Source organism: Aphidius gifuensis, linkage group LG5 (assembly GCF_014905175.1).
Source record: "Aphidius gifuensis isolate YNYX2018 linkage group LG5, ASM1490517v1, whole genome shotgun sequence".
NCBI lineage: Eukaryota > Metazoa > Arthropoda > Insecta > Hymenoptera > Braconidae > Aphidius > Aphidius gifuensis.
The window spans coordinates 18,831,547-18,851,453 of NC_057792.1; the positions used below are offsets into that span (position 1 = coordinate 18,831,547).

The 19,907-nt window shown below is 24.2% G+C and overlaps 2 protein-coding genes across 2 annotated transcripts; both read left to right on the forward strand.

Moving 5' to 3' along the window:
- Positions 1-1,896: 1,896 nt before the first annotated feature.
- On the forward strand, positions 1,897-12,034 carry LOC122856536 (leucine-rich repeat-containing protein 15-like). Its single transcript, XM_044158211.1, has 4 exons — positions 1,897-1,975; positions 2,682-2,756; positions 2,831-4,246; positions 11,934-12,034. The coding sequence occupies exons 2-4, from the start codon at positions 2,696-2,698 to the stop codon at positions 12,032-12,034; spliced, it is 1,578 nt and encodes a 525-aa protein (XP_044014146.1). The 5' UTR covers positions 1,897-1,975; positions 2,682-2,695.
- LOC122858242 lies at positions 6,525-19,902 on the forward strand. Its single transcript, XM_044161009.1, has 5 exons — positions 6,525-6,952; positions 16,634-16,743; positions 17,515-19,434; positions 19,527-19,725; positions 19,815-19,902. The coding sequence occupies exons 2-5, from the start codon at positions 16,635-16,637 to the stop codon at positions 19,861-19,863; spliced, it is 2,277 nt and encodes a 758-aa protein (XP_044016944.1). The 5' UTR covers positions 6,525-6,952; position 16,634; the 3' UTR covers positions 19,864-19,902.
- The last annotated feature ends 5 nt before the right edge of the window (positions 19,903-19,907 follow it).

Below are 19,907 nucleotides of genomic sequence, written 5' to 3' on the forward strand. Positions count from 1 at the left end.
AATGATCATGAATATTTAAAAGTATTGTTGTTAAATTCAAATCAATTAAAAAATCTTTCTTCAGATATATTTAACAATTTGTCTCGTGTCTTTACATTGGATATTTCTGAAAATGAAATATCCCATTTGCCAAAGACAATTTTTAATGAATTAAAATCTTTAGAAAGTTTGTCTTTGAATTCAAACAAATTACAAGATCTTGAGGCTGAAATATTTATTGGTTTGTCTGAACTCAAGTTATTAAATATCAGCAATAATGAATTGGTGTCACTGCCAAATACTATTTTCAAACAAACAGAAAAATTAGAATCACTATCATTAAATTCAAATAAATTGAAAATTCTTGAGTTAGATATATTTAATGATTTGTCTCTTCTCTGTCACTTGGATATTTCAAATAACGAAATATCTCATTTACCAGAAACAATTTTTAATGAATTAAAATCTTTGAAAAGTTTGTCATTAAATTCAAACAAATTACAATGTCTCGGTGCTAAAATTTTTATGAGTTTATCTAAACTCGAGCATTTGGATATTAGTAACAATAGTTTGTTGTCTCTTCCAGATGGAATTTTTGATAAAAATAATAAGCTTAAATTTTTGTTTTTGAATAAAAATAAACTCGACAGTATTGAGCCTATTATTTTCAAAAATTTGAATGAACTTTGTTTGCTAAATATTGTGGATAATAATTTCACTATGACAGAAGATCTCATGAAATTAATCATTATAAATTTAAAACAGAATACATATGATAAATCGAAGGAAAGTATTATTAGAGATGAAGAGATCTGTAAAAATAGTATTGATTATACTAATAGTGGAGCTTATATAACTGAATATACCAACGATTATAAAAACAATTGAAAATAAAATTTCAATGTTTAATTCAATTTTTAATTTTGTCAGCTTTAAAATATTAATTAATATAATTTTAACCCTTTTGTAAGCTTCGAAGTATTTATTAATATACTTTATATTAATTTTCTAATAAAATTTATCCTTTCTTTCATATAATTTTATTTATTATAAGCTTTTTTTTTTTTGAAGTAAAAAAAAATTTATTAAATTGTTTATCAACTTTGTACTTAATATAACAATAAAAATAAAATAAACAAACATGTATATTTTTAATTTAATTTTAATTTCAAATATTATTTATTATTTTGCATTGTGTAATATGTGGAAAAAATTATCCAACTTTGAATATTTGGCAGCGTTGGATTTTTTTTTTCAATTTATAATTTGAAATATCAATATTTATCTTTGTTTTTTTTTTAAATAATTTTTCGCGTGGACTTACGGTTCGAGGAAAAAAAAGTAAAAATGCAAAATTTTTTTTTTTTTTGTTCAATTTAAAAAATCGTCAACAATTCCATATTATTTTTCCATAATTTTTATGACAAAATTGTTAATCCCCAATAATTGTTATATAATTTTTCGTAAAGGCTGCTGCAATTTTGTTTTTTCTTTTCGTAAGAACATTTATTTATTGGTTATTTGGCATTGGCTAATATACATATATTTAATATTTATTCACATAATTTATTTGCAAAGATGTCTTTCAATTAATTAATAATATTATTATTATTATATATATTGTTTTCAAACACTTAATTTTATGCACTTATTTAAAATTATTATTTGGGCAAGAGAGAAATTTTTGTTGTCAATAGTAGGAAATAACTTATCGATTAATAGTATAGGTCTTTGTAAATTTATCTATCTGTATCTATCTATTGATGCTCTGAAACGGTAAGGTCATTTTATTTTCCCCAATTCATCCCGTATGGTGAGTTTCGGGGGTACTACAGTCTACACTCTACTACCACTATTTGCCAATATGTAAGACGTAAGTGTTTATGTATTTGCATAAGTGTGCATAAGTGTCTAGTGTCTACCACTGATGTGACACGAAAGATACTGTTTCTACTTTCTCGAAATAAAGAAATTCAACATTTGTCTTCTGATAGTTGTAAGTAAAAATTATATTAAATTAAAGATACTAAATTATTATGTATATGTTTTCCAATATACATGATATTTTCATTGTAATCTATTTTCATTTATCAGAAATCGTAAAAATAACCTAAAATATATATAAGGCCCCATATACAATAACATATCGTGATCCTACTAAATAGAACAAGATTCACATTTTCTAACGCTTGGAACAGAGAAAGAAATATAAGAATAGATGTTAACACATAGCAGTAGTAGTTTCCTAAATTCATAGTGTAAATTATGCTTTTATCATTATATTTAGCAATTATTTATTATCTAATTTTCATAATATTCATCAGTGGGTCATCTTATTTATTGTTATTATTTTTATATTATTTATTGGTTTAAATATATTTAATTATTTTGATAAACTCGATATTAATTGAATGTAACTTAAATCAAGCGGTACGACGTCAAAGTAAATTATATTTGTTGATATTTTTTTATTGTTTAATTTAAATTTTTGATTATTAAATAAGAACCAAAAAAAAAACAAAAATGTATATATATATTAAGACAAATTTATTAATTATTTAAAGAAGCAAAAATAATTAAGAACCTGCTACCAGTTGTTCAAAGGGACTTAAAGTTTTGTTATTAATTTTAAAAGTAAATTACAATAATGAATTTATTATATATATACATAATTTCAATTGTTATGATTGCAAATATTACAGCAAAAGCACACAAGATGAGCTCTAATGATCCCACACTTAAAGATGATGCTTCAAATAATAATAATCATGATCAAAGTAAGTTAATTTTAAATAAATATTTACATTTTTTCATAAATAGCCACTAATTTAACTCTGTCAATATTTTTTAGCACCAACATACAAAACATACTTGTGTGATCCTACATCATTATATTACGATGATTATTTTTGCTACAGTGATGATCGTACAAATTTGTGTCTCAGCAGATTAAAAGATATAACTACTCTCCCAGTGAAGATTTTCAATGGACTTGAAAACATCATAACTTTAGATTTAGGAGAAATTGGACTGACGAAACTCGAGTCTGGTATTTTTGATGGTCTGTCAAAACTTACTCAATTGTTTCTCAATCATAATAGATTAGTCACTTTGCCAAGTGGAATTTTCAAAGAATTACACTCACTAAAAGAATTATATTTAAACGACAATGAATTTACAAGTCTTGAATCTGATATTTTCAGCAGTTTAACTAATCTTACAACACTAAATATCAGCGCTAATAAATTACTTGCTTTGCCAAATACAATTTTCAAAGATTCACGATTGTTACAAGAATTAGATTTGAGTAAAAATGGATTGACAAGTCTCGAGTCTGATATTTTTAGTGGTTTGTCTTGTCTTTTAAGACTATATATCAGTGAAAATAAATTATCGTCTTTACCAAAAACGATTTTTAATGGAATAAAATCTTTGGAATGGCTGTATTTGAGGTCAAATAAATTGAAAACTCTAGAGACTGATATTTTCAGTGGTTTGTCTTGTCTTTCGAAATTAGATATCAGTGCTAATAAATTATTGTCTTTACCAAAAGCAATTTTTAATGGAATGGAATCTTTGGAATGGCTGTATTTGGAGTCAAATAAATTGAAAAGTCTAGAGACTGATATTTTCAGTGGCTTGCCAAAGCTCATGTATGTAAATTTATTCGATAATAAATTGATTCTGCCAAATCCAATTTTCAACAGAACAAAAAATTTACAATCATTGATATTAAGTTCAAATAAAATAGAAAGTCTAACAGCTGATTTTTTAAATGGTATGACTCATGTCACAAGCTTGCATCTTGCAAACAATCGATTATCATTTTTGCCTAAAACAATTTTTCATAGATTAGTTAATTTAGATCGATTAGCTTTGAATTTAAACAAATTAAAAAGTCTTGACGCTGAAATTTTTACCGGTTTGTCTCGCCTCAAGTATTTATTTATCAACAATAATGAATTATCGACGTTGCCTGATACAATTTTCCATGATACAAAAAGTTTAGAGCTGTTGTCATTAGATTCGAATAAACTAAAAATTCTAACACCAGATATTTTCAATGGTTTGCCTTGTCTCCGGATATTGCATATCAACAATAATGAATTAGTATCTTTGCCAAAAACAATATTCAAAGAATTAAAATTTTTAACAAGTTTATCTTTGCATTCAAACAAATTATTCAGCCTTGAGGCTGATACTTTTATTGGTTTATCTGAACTAAAGTCTTTAAGTATCAGCAATAATGAGCTATCTACTTTGCCAAGTAAAATTTTCAGTGATATGAAGTATGTAACACGGTTGTCATTGGAATCAAATAAACTAAAAATACTTCCTTCAGATGTATTCGTTGGTTTGTCTCTCCGCAGATTAGATCTTTCTAAAAATGAATTAGTATTTTTGCCCGAAACAATTTTCAATAGCTTAAATAGTCTAAGCAATTTGTCATTAAGATCAAACAAATTAAATATTCTTCAAGAAAATATTTTTAACGGTTTATCTGGGCTCTCTGATTTGGATATCAGCAATAACGAATTAGTGTCATTGCCAAATACAATCTTCAATGATCATGAATATTTAAAAGTATTGTCATTAAAATCAAATCAATTAAAAACTTTTTCTTCAGATATATTTAAAAATTTGTCTCGTATCTTTACATTGGATATTTCTGAAAATGAAATATCCCATTTGCCAAAGACAATTTTTAATAAATTTAAATGTCTGGAAAGTTTGTCTTTGAATTCAAACAAATTACAAGATCTTGAGGCTGAAATATTTATTGGTTTGTCTGAACTCAAGTTATTAAATATAAGCAATAATGAATTGGTGTCACTGCCAAATACTATTTTCAAACAAACAAAAAAATTAGAATCACTATCATTAAATTCAAATAAATTGAAAATTCTTGAGTTAGATATATTTAATGATTTGTCTCTTCTCTGTCACTTGGATATTTCAAATAATGAAATATCTCATTTACCAGAAACAATTTTTAATGAATTAAAATCTTTAAAAAGTTTGTCATTAAATTCAAACAAATTACAATGTCTCGATGTTAAAATTTTTATGAATTTATCTAAACTCGAGCATTTGGATATCAGTAACAATAGTTTGTTGTCTCTTCCAGATGGAATTTTTGATAAAAATAATAAACTTCAATATTTGTGTTTGAATAAAAATAAACTCGACAATATTGAGCCTATTATTTTCAAAAATTTAAATGAACTTTGTTTGCTAAATATTGTGGATAATAATTTCACTATGACAGAAGATCTTATGAAATTAATCATTATAAATTTAAAACAGGGGGCATATGATAAATCGAATGAAAGTATTATTAGAGATGAAAAGATCTGTAAAAATGGTATTGATTATACTAATAGTGGAGCTGATATTACTGAAATGATTTATTATTATAAAAACTATTGAAAATAAAATATCAATGTCATATCAAAATAAAATCTTAAAATTTAATTTAATGTTTAATTTTGTAAACTCTTTAATATTAATTACTATATAATTTACATTAATTTGTTAATGAAATTTATATTTTCTTTTATAAGTTTTTTTGTATAATACAAGTAAGAAAAAATTAAATTGTTTTATACCTCTAATAATAAAAATAATAAACAAACATGTTTAATTTAATTTTAATTCTTGATAATTTATTATATCTTGCATTTTAAATTTGATTTTTTTTTAAATTTTTAATTTGAATTATAAATATTCATCTATGTTTTTTTTTATTTAAAAAAATCGTCAACAATTACATATTGTTTTCCCATAATTTTTATGACAAAATTAATCTCCAATAATTGTGCTATAATTTTTCATGAAGACTGAAGACTCGGTTGAAGATGTAAGGATTAAATAAAAAAATTATAAATTAAATTATTAAATTATTATAAATTTATATTGCAATAAATGATTATAAAAAAAAAAAAAAAAAAATCAACGGCAAGTTAAAAATAAATTCACAGATTTATCAAGTATACCACCGAACAATTCAATTTTTTTTTTTCAATATATACTTTTAGCCTGTAAATTTTCTTGGATATATAAAAATATTGCTTGGCAATACAAATGGAGTAATAAATTTTTATTAGCCAAAGGCAATAAAGCACGAAATTACACCCTGAACTATCAAGAATGTTATTGGTAACATTTTACAGTTAAACATGTTGCTGTTATACATGTGTGTCTCACACTAAGACAATTCCATGGCCTAATACACATTTGACCGAACTAAATTCGTTGAAAATGCAGTTCACTTGATTTGTTAGTTGAATTTTTCTTCGAACAACTTAAATAATAAATACAACACAATTAACCTAAACTCAATTAGAACTCGGTGACTGCAACCTTCTTAACATCATAAACCACTTTTAGTATAGTTGAAGTTTCTTATCACTATGAAAATAATATTTATCAAAGTGTATAGCTTAATGCTTCAGTAAAAAATTAAATAAATAAAAAGGTAAAAATTAAATTAAACAAACTGGGAACCATATGTTAAAAATAATACTCCAGTTTTATTTTTTTAGTGATGCATTTCGTATTGCAGGTAGTCGACTAAAAAACTATTGAAAACTATATAGTATAGGAAGGGGCATTCAGGGACTCATATAATCAACCGGGGGTTTTCGTGTATGAAAACATGGAAAGGTTGTATTCGAGTTGGAAGAGGACATTCAGTCTTTCAGTCGTTGAGGTACGCTCGTACGGGACGTCCACCAACTCTCTCTTTTTTTTTTTTAAATTCTGTATCAGATTTCCTCGTTTTTTTTCTTCAAAGTGTACATATTTTTTTTAATTTGACCAGTGTGTGTGCTTCAATAAATTTATTATAAAAATATACAATAAATTTATGAAAAAAAAGTGATTGGAAAAGATAAAAATTTTCATTTTATTTTTAAATTTGAAAAATAAAAATGACGTAAATTTACTGACATCATCAAAACGTCGATGTCAGGTGAGTTTTTATATTTTTTTTTCTATTAATAAAAATTATAAAATTAATTTTTTTAAATTGACCTAAAGTTAATTTAATTTTATGAGAAATAAAAATTAATAATCATTCAAAATAACAAAGACTTTTTTTTCTCATTCTCAATAAACAATTACATTGAATTTTTTTTTTTTTTTTTTGTCATTTTCATTGTAAGCTGTATTTTTTTCAATCTTTCAAAATCTTTTTTTTTTTTTTATTTTCAATTCTCCTTTTCTTTTGTGCAAATATATTTTCACTTGCATTTTTAAACCCCCGTGGATAAAATACGGCGCCAGAACATGCTGTGTCTCATAAAAAAAAAAAAAAACAGAAAAAAAAATAATAAAAAAATAAGAAAGAAAACTCTGGGAACAATATACGCGTAATCATAATTAATAATTAAGTTATTATTTTTTTTCGTCGACGTCAAGAAACAACACTATGCGATAATAATTTATTTCCAACATGTATAACCCGGAAACAGTGTATATAACATTATGTTTTTCACATGCAAAATAGAATTATTTTAAATTTTTTATAATTTATATCATTGTCAGTTGAGAATATATTTATTTTTTCTTCAAATTATCATTATTGGAGTCTCTTCCAAGCCAATCTAACGACTCTTTGCAAAAAATTTAACCCAAAAATATCTACGGTTTGAATTACGTAACTATTAATAATCACGACCTCGTAATTATAAAAAAAATCATTAAAAAACTCAACAGATTAATATATAGTAAAATGATTTTCACTTGAGATTTGAGAATATTCTTCATGTTGTTTTATTTATTCATCTAGAAACTCATCAATAAAATCCTTGATAGGATGAATCATTTCATTTTTAAACATAACGCAACATCATCATCATCATAGCTACATTATTTTTATTTTATTATTACTTCATAATTATTACTTATAATCTTATAATACTAAGCAAAAAATTAAAATGTTATTTGAGTGTGTTGTTGGAAATTTTATATATATATATCAGGAACAAACATTATGTTTCGTCACCCTTGTTTTCAAGATATCACGCACCTGATAACATAGATGCAATATAATACAACAATACAAACCTGTAAGATTAGCTCCACATGTGTTATAATATATATATTTTTTAAGTATATATTTTTCTTATTTTTAATTTTTTAAATTACATATTTTTATTGGTGTGTAATAAACAGTTATAATATAAACATCGAAAGTGAATGAAAATAAATAAGAAATAATTATTTTGCTGATGAGAATAAATAAGTAATATAGACCCCACATTGATATATAAAAATATTTTAAATCGCGTGACCAAAATTTTATGTTTTAAATTGATTCGTTTAAATAAAATTCGTGCTACTGTCTTTGCGAAATTGCGGGTGTGTTGTTTGTTGTATCCTTTATTTTATTTTTTAATTATATATTTTTTATTTGTCCTGTGATTCTTTGAAAAATTATAAGTGCAATAAAAAAAAAAAAGGGATGGAGAATATATACGAAGTATTGTGAACATTGAATATAACCTCCAGGATACGCTGTTAAATTCTTAAGATGATTCAGGTTTGCCTGGCTGAGTGCGTAGGACTGGCCTTTCAGTGCCTTATAGTACCCCAGAGTCAAGTCCGAGGCCGTTGCAATTTTTTTTCGTTTTTTTTTCTTTCGGTTTTTCATCTTTTTTTTTTATATTATAATCTTTTTTTTTATTATATACTTTTTGTATGTGTATATTGCCCTCAGGCTTATTCAATTTTTTTTTTTTTTTTATTTATTTATTTATGTTTTTTTTTTTGGCCAATAAAAAAAAGAATTTTTTCGTCTTTACTGCTCGGAATTACGTGCATTCTCTTGCTGCACGATTACTCGAATTAGGTGAATCCTCCTCGTTCGGAAATATAACGGTTGAGTATTTTCTAACGAGTATAATTTTACGATTGAGTTAGGAATTAAATAAAAAAAAAAATAAATAAACTAGGGCGCCAGTCAGGAAACAAGTCTGTGAAGAAAAAAATATAAAAAAATATAATAAACCCTTTATTAAGTATATGAGATTTAAAAAAAAATTCAGTAGCTAATTTTGGTGTTTTAAAATTCAAAAATAATTATACAATAGCAGCTAAAAAAAAATATATAAAAATAGAATTTTTATAAAATTTATATGACGCTTATAAACGTAAACTTTATTCAATTTATTTGTGTCATTATAAGTACGATCGTATCAAGTGAAAGTTTTCCATTTGCGATCAGAAACTTTCAAAGACGCTCGATCGGTCAGCGGTATGTCTAAATTCTCCGAGTTAATAATATAAAATTAAATAAAGTTTCAAAAAATATAATTAAATACACACACAACTCACCATGTTTTATATAAAATTTATAAATTTTTTTAGATGAAAACAATAATCAAGTTGGCTTGAATCTATCGAATTAAATAACTAAAAATTTATTATACTTGTAATGGATATAAAAATAAGAAAATAAAATATATAAAATTATCGAAATAAATATAAGAAAAACAAAACAATTTGATGGATATTTAGAGTGAAAGTTTGTACCAGGTACCGATAAGCTACATGGAATAATTAATGATTGCCTGAAGCAATATAAGCCTCTAAAAATAATAATAGTGCAAAAAATAAAATAAAATAAAATAGAAAAAAAACCATCCAGTCATGATTGCGAATTTTCTATAATTATTTCAATTATTTTTATGGATAATTTATTTAAATAAAAAAATATATTACAATTTTTTTTTCTAGAATTATTGACAGTATTGTTTGTCAATATTTAAAAAGCCTAAAAAAAATTTTTATAACGTATTTTTTTTTATATAAATTAGGGTAGGTTTCACCCCCTGGTATATTTTTAGAATTAATTTTAATAATTGCCATGTGGTGGTCATTTCCGTTACGAAAAAAAAACGACAAAAAAATTGGTGTCTATTACGTGGATGCAATGTGGGTGACTGGGCGATGTGAAACCGTCACTTTGCAAGGCAGATGATGACTTTATTCTGCCCATCAAAATAAGCACGAGTTACCTATACACTGCACCTTTTGTATTTAGTCCACATGAGTCGATGGAACAGTAGAATAATGAGCCAGCCAAATACCCAATTGTCATGATAAAAAAATAATATCTACACATTGCACGTATTTTTGAAAGACCTCTGTTTATAACCAAGTCATTGATCTCAAAAATGAATATGCATTAACGTGACTTTTAGCATGTCATATATAGTTTTTAAAAATAAAATAAAAATGGCAATGGGTGTGTCCTCGTCTAGAAAAAATAAATAAATAAATAAAAATACATATTAACATTGAAAAAAAAAAATATATGAAGCCGTTCTGGTCATGCGGGTAAGTGAAAGAAAACATGATGCCAATCGATGTTAGTAGGAACCTCTCAATCTCTATAATATAATTGAATATATAGTTTTCCTTTCACGACATACTTATTGATTCTTGTAATTTCTAATTTTTAATATTTTTAATATATTATTTTAACAGGCATTAAGTCAATTCTTTTTCAAGGAGATTGTTTATGTGTTTTTAAACTTTTAAAGATCAACAATGTTCCCACACAATTGTGAAATAATTGGCTAGTTTGATAATTCAAATTTCGCCATGAGAAAAAATATAAAAATTACCAAATCTTACTTTAAATATCATCTCTTGAATTAAATTAACAATTGTATTTTTTATTTTTGTATGGATTGGATTTTTTTTTTGTATTTTTTATTGATTTTAAAATAGATCTTCCGTATATTGATACACTTGCTACAACCACAAGATCCAGATAATTTATATCAGCAAAAAACAAATGAAGAAAATAAATAATATTAGTACATGTAATAAGAGCTTTCGAGTATTTTTTCTGATTTCATTTTGTTGATTAGTCTCAGAGAGAAGACCATAGCAAATCTTGTTCGACTTGATCTGGTCAAACCAGATATCATATACAAAATTCTCATACAAAATGGCGATTATCTAGGAGAAGGGAGTTTCATTATCTATTTATATAATTATAATTATTTCACACGCGATTATAATTTTGCAAAGTGTTTTAAGTATTTAAAAGTATTTTAAAATTCAAATAGCTTTTCATTGCATTTTTGAATATTTATATGAAAAATTTCTTCAATTTAAATGGCATTTTCCAATTTCTAGTTTTTAATTTTAGAAAATAGAAATTTGCAAAATTCATACAAGAGTAATGATTATTGAGAAACTTGATCATTTTTTTTTTCTAAATAAATTATCATAGAAATTTTTTTTTTTAGATTTTACTAAGTATTTTCTTTAAATTTCTTTAGCAATTATTAATTTTTTTTTTTTACCTGGATGCACGTTTACCTAACTTGTGAAAAATTATCACCTTAAAATAAACACATAATGTGCATACACTGTATCCAAGAAAAAACGAAAAAATAAAATTTAAAAAGCCACAAAAAAAATAGTAAAAATAAAATAAAAAATACCAACATTTCGAATATTGAAAATATTTGTTTTTTCTCTCCCAACAATAACATTGTTTCTATGGAAAAAAAATAATAGCCACATAGACTGTTACATAGTATATTGTGACTAGAAAAAAAATAAATATAATAATAATAAATTTTTGCGGAACCGGGAAGCCTTTGTTGGAGGTTACAACAAGGTCGTGGTACATACAGGGGCCACTGAACGTGCGATAAAACATAAAATGCAGTGTGTTAACTCTCTACACACGCATAAAGCAAAAATAAAAAATCAAAAAAACATAAAAATAAATAAAGTAAAAGCCATACTTCACATAAGCATGTAGGTATATAAACCTAAGAAAATAAAAATACTAAGGGCCAAGCACAAGCGTCCTTGAAGCTTGTCCTTTATGCACTCATGGATCATCCGCATAGAGTGAAGGTAAAATTTATAAAATTTATACATGTATAAAATATGATTATTATATATATGCAAAAATTAAATAGAAGATATATTCAGGTATAACAGCACAGCAGCAATAAAAACAACAACAACAACAACAACAACCAACAGAGCACCTGGACCTGAACGTATAGAGATTGCATAGTTACATGGCTATTTCACCGATGGAATGTCTGGCATGTTATATGCCGCTCACAAAATAAAAGGATCTCGATGGCCTTGATAGTGCGTTCTCTCTTTCTCTCTCTCTCTTTTTTTTTATTTATCTCTCACTATTTTTTTTTTGAGACCTTCAGAGTTGTAGTGTTGTGTGTTTGCTCAAAAACCAATATAGTTTTAAATATTGCTTGGTTAAATTACTGATTATTATATGAGCAAATTTATAATTTTATCTGGCTATGCATAAATTAAGTATTTTGACCATTTATGACTTTTTTTTATATCACAAAGACAGCAACAATCAATTTAAGAAAAAAAAAAAAACTGCGAAATATTGTTATTTTTTATTAAAAGCTTTTGAAATATTTTGTAAAAGTCAATATATTAAATGGCTATTATTTAAATTTAAAAAAATGAATTAATTTAATTTTATCAAGGATATATAATTTAATTCTTGGAAAAAAAGAAATTGAGAAAGTTTTTGCGCAAAATGGAAAAATATTCAAATGAAAATACAACAATTTTTAAATTGAAAAAAAAAATTATTATTACTAAATATATGGCATAATATAATATATAAATTTTATTCATAATTTAATGAATATAATAAATAACCATTAATTCGACAGATTTTATTTTCGATATTTATAATTTAATAAAGAATCTTATGTTGAATAAAATTACTATAAAAAAAATTATTCTACAATGAAATGTCAAAATGAAAACACATATATCAATATGAATTAATTATATTTAACAAACAATTTATAAAAATTAGAAATATGAGATAATGATTATATTAATTATGCACATATGAAAATATTTATCGAATAATACTGAACAATTTAATAAATATCAATATATATAATCATGACAATATAAGTTAGCATAGACAAATAAATATGAAAATTCTAAAAAATAATAGATATGATTGAATGATTCAAATAAATTTCAAATAAATATATAATTTATTAATTTATTTCTGAAAATTTAAAAATGAATATTTATCAATTACATTACTAATATATCCTAGAATCAACATAACTACATCAATAAATAATATAATAAAATATAAAATTCTAAAAATATTATAAATTTAACAATTTATCATAATTAAAATTATAATTCAATATATCAATAAATTACATAACTAAATATTTCAATATACGTAATCTTGTTTTACTATTCGCTATTCGTTTAATTTTAAAAATTTCTATTAGTCACAAGCACCTATAATAAAAAAAATATCGATAAAGTATTGTAGCAGCAATGTGTGTTACACCTGCACGATTTCTTTATCGTTTAAAGATATCAAAAGAAAAAAGAGAAAATTAAAAGAAAAAAAAAAAAAAAAGAGAGAAATCGATCGAGAGTGAAGATCGTTAACCTGGCAAGGGATCTTTGCCCTTTTTCTTATAATATTTATTTCTTGCTATTTTATTTATTTGATGTAATTCACAACAACGCACACACACATGTACTTAGACCATAGAAATGTCTTTTATATTTATTTTCAACATCGAATAAAACAGTAATAGTGCGCGCATCAAAAAGAAAAATAGAAAATCCTTGAGGCATTTTCATTCGCAAGGGTATAAAATTATTTGCCATACAGCAAACTGAGTTATGACAAAAATTGTAGTTTATTTTCAACTATTTGTGTTATATCGTTCGAAGAATATATAATAATTATTTTAATGTGTGTTGTACACACAATATTGCCACATGAAAATGTACTTTAGTAAATTCAAGTTTACCTGGTAGCACCCGAGAATTCCATACTTAATTGCCCCCCTGTGTATTTACTTGGTTTTTAATAAACTCCATGGAATTAAATGGGATGAGTGTCCTTTTACTTATCCAGTCATTTCAAATAGTTGATCCGGTCTCTATATATAAATATATATTTTTATACTATCCTAACTTGATATTATAATAAAAAATAATTATTTCTTGCTGTTGTTGTTTTATAAAAATTATATATCTACTTTACCTTTATTCAGTTGTAATTTTTCATTTGAAAAATTAAAAATAAATACTTGTTATAATTGCTGTGGTTTTTTTCTTATTTATAATAATTAATTTTTTTCTTTTTGTTTCATTTTCTTTTGTTTGATTTTATCGGGAGAGTTATCATTTGCCATCTCAAAGAATTAATGAGATTAGTTTAATGAAATAATATTAAAAAATATTAATGATAATTGGAAGATGATTTTTTTTTTATTTTTATTAATTTCATCTTGTGTTATCTTGAGTGTTATATCTTACATGTCAACTTTATAAAATTATAATGATATACAAAGTATATATTCTTGTTAATTTTTTGTATAATTTTATTCCTTTTTTTTTTTTAGTAAATAATGTCATAAACACGTATGAATATTTTTTAATGATATATATTAATTTTTAATCATTTAATTTCTATTCAATAAAAGCCATTAATCATATATTTTTTTATTTTACAATTTTCTTTTTCCAATAAGTATTTTAGCATAGAGCAAAACAAGCTTTGAAATATTTTTTACGACAAGATTTTTAAAACTACATTCTAGAAATCGAGGTTGTATAAAAATATAAAATACAATTACCAATCTCTCATCAAGTATATTTTATCAACTGGAGATAATAATAAATATTAATATTTTAAATTTATAGAATAAATAAATGACAAAGTTATGTGTCAATTTATATAAATTGTAAATATAAATATTTCGAAAATATTATAAATATATATAATTTAAATAATATTTTAGGTGAAAGCTTGTTTTTTTTTTTTTTTATATTTATAATTTAATTTTATTAATAATGTTTTTTTTTTTTAATAATAAACACAATGGATTTTAATAATGTTGATAATAGACTTGACTGATTATTATTATTATTTAAATATGGATTGAGTCTTGGGGTCTTTCATCTGAAGAATTCAACGGTGAAAGTGGTACGAAGACTTTCGATATATATAATCCAAGTATAAGCATATTTTAATAATAAAAAAATACTTTTTAAAATGACTCAAGTTTTTTTTTTTGTTGATAACAAGTTATTGTTAATTTAAATTAAAATCCATGATTGGATTTTATTGATTTATCTATGTTTATCATTACTATTGCTGGAGGAATTAGTATATTTTATATTTACTAAAATTGTTGTTGTAATTTTATGTAGACACTTGTAGTCCTGTGTAGTAAAAACAATAAAATTATGAAAAAAAAAAAAGCAAATGAAAAAGCAAAAATAACTGGTGGAAAATTAAAAGTTATTGACTAAATTTATCAAAAAATAAAACAGTATTTTTATAAGATAAACATATAGCTGTTTAGATATTTAAAGTCAACTTTATAATATTGAAATTAAAATTTATCAAATATATTTATCAAGATGTTACATGATTATTTTACACAATTTTATATATTATTATTTAACCAGTACGCAATTTTAATTTATTTTTTTCTTTAGATTAATATTATTTTATAAATAACAATTATGTAATGATATACGAAACAAATGTATATTTGACCATACACAACGGCTCCAATTGGAGAATGAAAAACAAAAAAAATGATAAAAATGCATTTATCGTAGTGATAAATGTATAATGACACTGTCTACTCAAACATCATGTCTAATTGCTATTTTTTTTTTAAATTATCATGATATTTTTAAGTCAAATATCTTGAGAAAACTTGTGTTAATATACTGATATTGGATTTTATTTTCTTTGAACATTATTATGTATACACAAGGTGGCTTTTTCACAGACATGTTGAAATTTCAATACCTCATGGTCAGACAATTTTTCATCACTTATTTATATATATTTATTTTGCAATGAGATATTTACTTGAGTCGAGTTAACTTTCAACACTGAAACTAAATACATATAAATATTTATATTTAAAAAAAAATACTGAATAAAGTTATTATTTATTTTTTAAAATTTTATTATTTTTTTTTATTCTTATGTCACGTTTATTATTTAAATAAATTTTTGTTATTATAATTTGTGGAATAATATGAAAAGTCAGTTCGAAATTCAAACCGCGGTGTCGAAAAAAAAATGAAAATTACAAATCGAAAATTTACTTTTTTTTTACAATTACACATAGACGTTTTTTAATTAATTTTCTTCAAGGTTAATTATCATAGTTTGACACTAAAATAATTTGACATTTCAATTGACTCGTTGCAAAAAAAATCCCACGAAAAAATTCATTAGTAAACATATAGAAACGAGTTATAAACTTGTTCAATTTTTTATGTAAACGAGTTGCTATTTTTCGACAATGTTTTATTATTTTTAAATACAAAAAAATAATACAAACAAATTATTATAATTATATTTGCATGTTAAATGATTACTTAACATGCACCATTTATTTTGACCTTGATTTTCACGCTCATTACTAAATAAAGAGAAAATGTTGCAATACCAAAAGAATGGAGAAAAAAAACAATACATTATTATAATTTAAATTTGAACCTGTTTATATAACACGCTCGAAAAATAATAACAACAATAAACAACTACATACATAATAATTAATAAAAGTAAAACTGACATAATTTAATAATTTTTTAATTTCAGAATGCGTTGGTTTCGGGGCAACGTCGAGGCACCAAAATTACTGAGTCTAAGTCCACTGCGAGGTGATGATACAGATGCGGATACAATTCACTTTCGTTCCAGATCAAGAGGTAACAAAAATAAAATTAAAAAAACACAAAATACTTTTCTATATACATATTAAAAATAAATTAAAAAAACAATTTCATGCATGTTATTTATCTTTGATAAACAAAATCAATCTAGAAATATATTTCAACATCTTGGGTTACAATTTTCTCAAGAATATATTATCTTGGGAATCGAAATTTGATTCACTATAATCCATATGATAATTATATGTCATTCATAAGTATATCATTTGACTGAACTGTATATATTCATCGAGGTATATGTGAGAATGAATTTATATATGATGTTTTTACCTTAACTTTCTTGAACATCCTGAGTGACTTGATGTATTATAAAATATACTCGCTTATGTTGAGAAAAAAATATACAGAGACACGTTATGCTTTGTGAAAACCACACTCACATATATACTCTACACATACAAATATATTATTATATTATTATATTATTACTGTCTTCACCGTATGTCATTTTGTCAATTCATTTCTTCACATGAGTTTGCTTGAATCGGTTCTTTAATATACTCACGTTAAAAGAAAATAAAAGTATATAATTTGGAGTCAGTGAACCAACTCGGTGATCAGCAGCATCATGGTATTTTTCAAGTGTAAGCTATTTGCCACATGTCTGATAATGATGATGACTTCCTTTGATGATCAAAGCATTTAAATCATTATTCATAGATCATTATATACTTTTTTTTTTTCTTCATAATATATACTTGACTTTTTTTGTACTTTAATGAATTTTTAAATTTTTTTTTTTTACAGATAAATCACCAGTTAGATGGCCACGTAGAAAATCATCAAGTCCAGAAAAAAATTGTTACAATGTTCAAACATCAAAAATAACAACTGAAAAATGTAGTAGTAGTAAAAAAGATAAAAAAAAAATTCATGAAGAAAGAAAAAAATTTTGTGAAAAAAAAAATCCATTATTAGATAGAGTTAAAAATACAAGATTAAGTTTTTTTAAAGATAAAATTAATGATGATTATAATGATGATAGTTTACAGTGTAATTCAATGTGTGATATTGAAAATTTAGAATTAAAAAGAACAGATAATCGTAGATCAATATGTGAAATTGATTTTAAAAAAATAAATGATAAAGAAAAATTGCAAATTAAAAAAAAAACAAGATCAAAATCACATACAAGAATATCACTAAAAAAAAATATAGATGATAAATTTAATTATTTGGGTTTTAATACATCAACATCATCAAATAAATCATGTTGGTCAAAAGATGATAATGTATCATCAATAAGTCCACCAAAAACACGTAAAAGTTTTCATGGTCATAAAAATTTTTTAAAAGATTATACTGGTTCAAAAAAAACAATTGACATTGATAATATAGATGATGATAAAGATTTATCATTTAATAATAGTACACTAGTTGACAGTCATCAAAGTCCATCAAGTTGTCTAGCATCAAAATTTCGAGCAATGCAAGATCGTTATGTTAAAAGTTCAACAAACAGATTAATAGCTAAAATATATCGTAAGGATGTGAAAGATAATGATAAACGTAGACTGCGTAGTTTTTCATATGGTGCATTACCAGGTTTAGAAGAGCTACGTACAAATCCATTATTTGAAGATCATGAACAAGATGACAATGATTCTGGAATATTGGATAGTGGCTCAGCAACAAGTTCTCTATTTGATGATCGATGTGGTAGTGGTGCTTCTGGATTAATAACAAATGACTCTTCACCATCACAAATATTACCAAAAACAAAAACAACAACATCATCAACATCTTCAGCATCACCAACGTCATCGTCATCTTCGTCATTTGATTTAGAACAAAATCAAAGCTCAAAAACAGATTCAAATAATTCTGAATATTTAGGTAAAAAAAATAATAAAAAAGATTTACATAAAATTTATACAAAAATGAGTGTACATAATTTAAGTCTTGGTATTGAAAAAAATCCATTAAATACAATATATAATATTAAAAAAAATGAAATAAAAAATGATAAAATTAATTTATTTAATAATGAAAATGATAAAAGTAAACAATTAAAAGTTGTTAGATCAAGTTCATGTACAACTGAAACAATTGTATTAAAATTAAAACGTGAATTTTCTGATCAATCATTAGGTATATTTATTGCTAAAAATAAAAATTTAAGTAATGGTTATTTAGTTGCTCATGTTGTACCAAATGGTCTTGCTGATAAAGAAGGAACACTTAAAATTGGTGATGAAATATTAATTGTTAATGGTAAAAGATTAAAAGGACTTGATATGTCAGAAGCAAGATGTGTACTTGGTAGTGGTAATACACCTGGTGATGTTGATATTGTTATATCAAGATATATTAATATTGAACAACCAAAAAAATTAAAAGAAAGTAGTGTTGATTATGAAAATATAACAATTGATAATAATAAAATTATAAATGATTCAATTGATTCACCAAAATTACATTTTAAAAAAAATCATCCAAGACATTATAGAGATAAAAAAAATGAATCTGCACGTTCAATAAATTCAGATAAATGTCGTCTAGTTAATAGTGGAACATCACAAATTTCAACTAATTTTTGTACTCTACCTAGACGACCAAAAACTTCTGTAACGACATTTCACACAGTGGTATTTGAAAAAGGTCATGGAAAAAAATCATTGGGATTTACTATTGTCGGTGGTAGAGACAGTCCCAAAGGAAGCATCGGTAAGCTTTTTAAATTTCGAAAATATTTTTTAATCCCTTGTATAAACATTCTATGGTTCTAAGGTATTTTTTGTTTTTTTTTTTTCTTGAAGGTATCTTCATTAAGTCAGTTTTACCGGGTGGTCAAGCTGCTGAAGATGGACGATTGCGAGCTGGAGATGAAATTTTAGCAGTAAATGGACAAGTTTCTCATGATTTAACACATCGTCAAGCTGTACAATTATTTAGAAATATTAAAAGTGGCTCACTTGCTTTACATCTCTGTCGTAGAGTCAAACAACGTGATGCACAGTAAGTTACATAATAAATATTATAAACAATTTTTTTTTATTAAATAATTTAACATTAATAATCATTTTTTATTTTAATTTATTTTTCAGATCAATCAAGGCTAAATCATGTGCTGATTTATTAACAGTCGATGCTTAATATGGCTCTTTAATTTGTATAAAAAAAAATTAAAAAATTTAAAA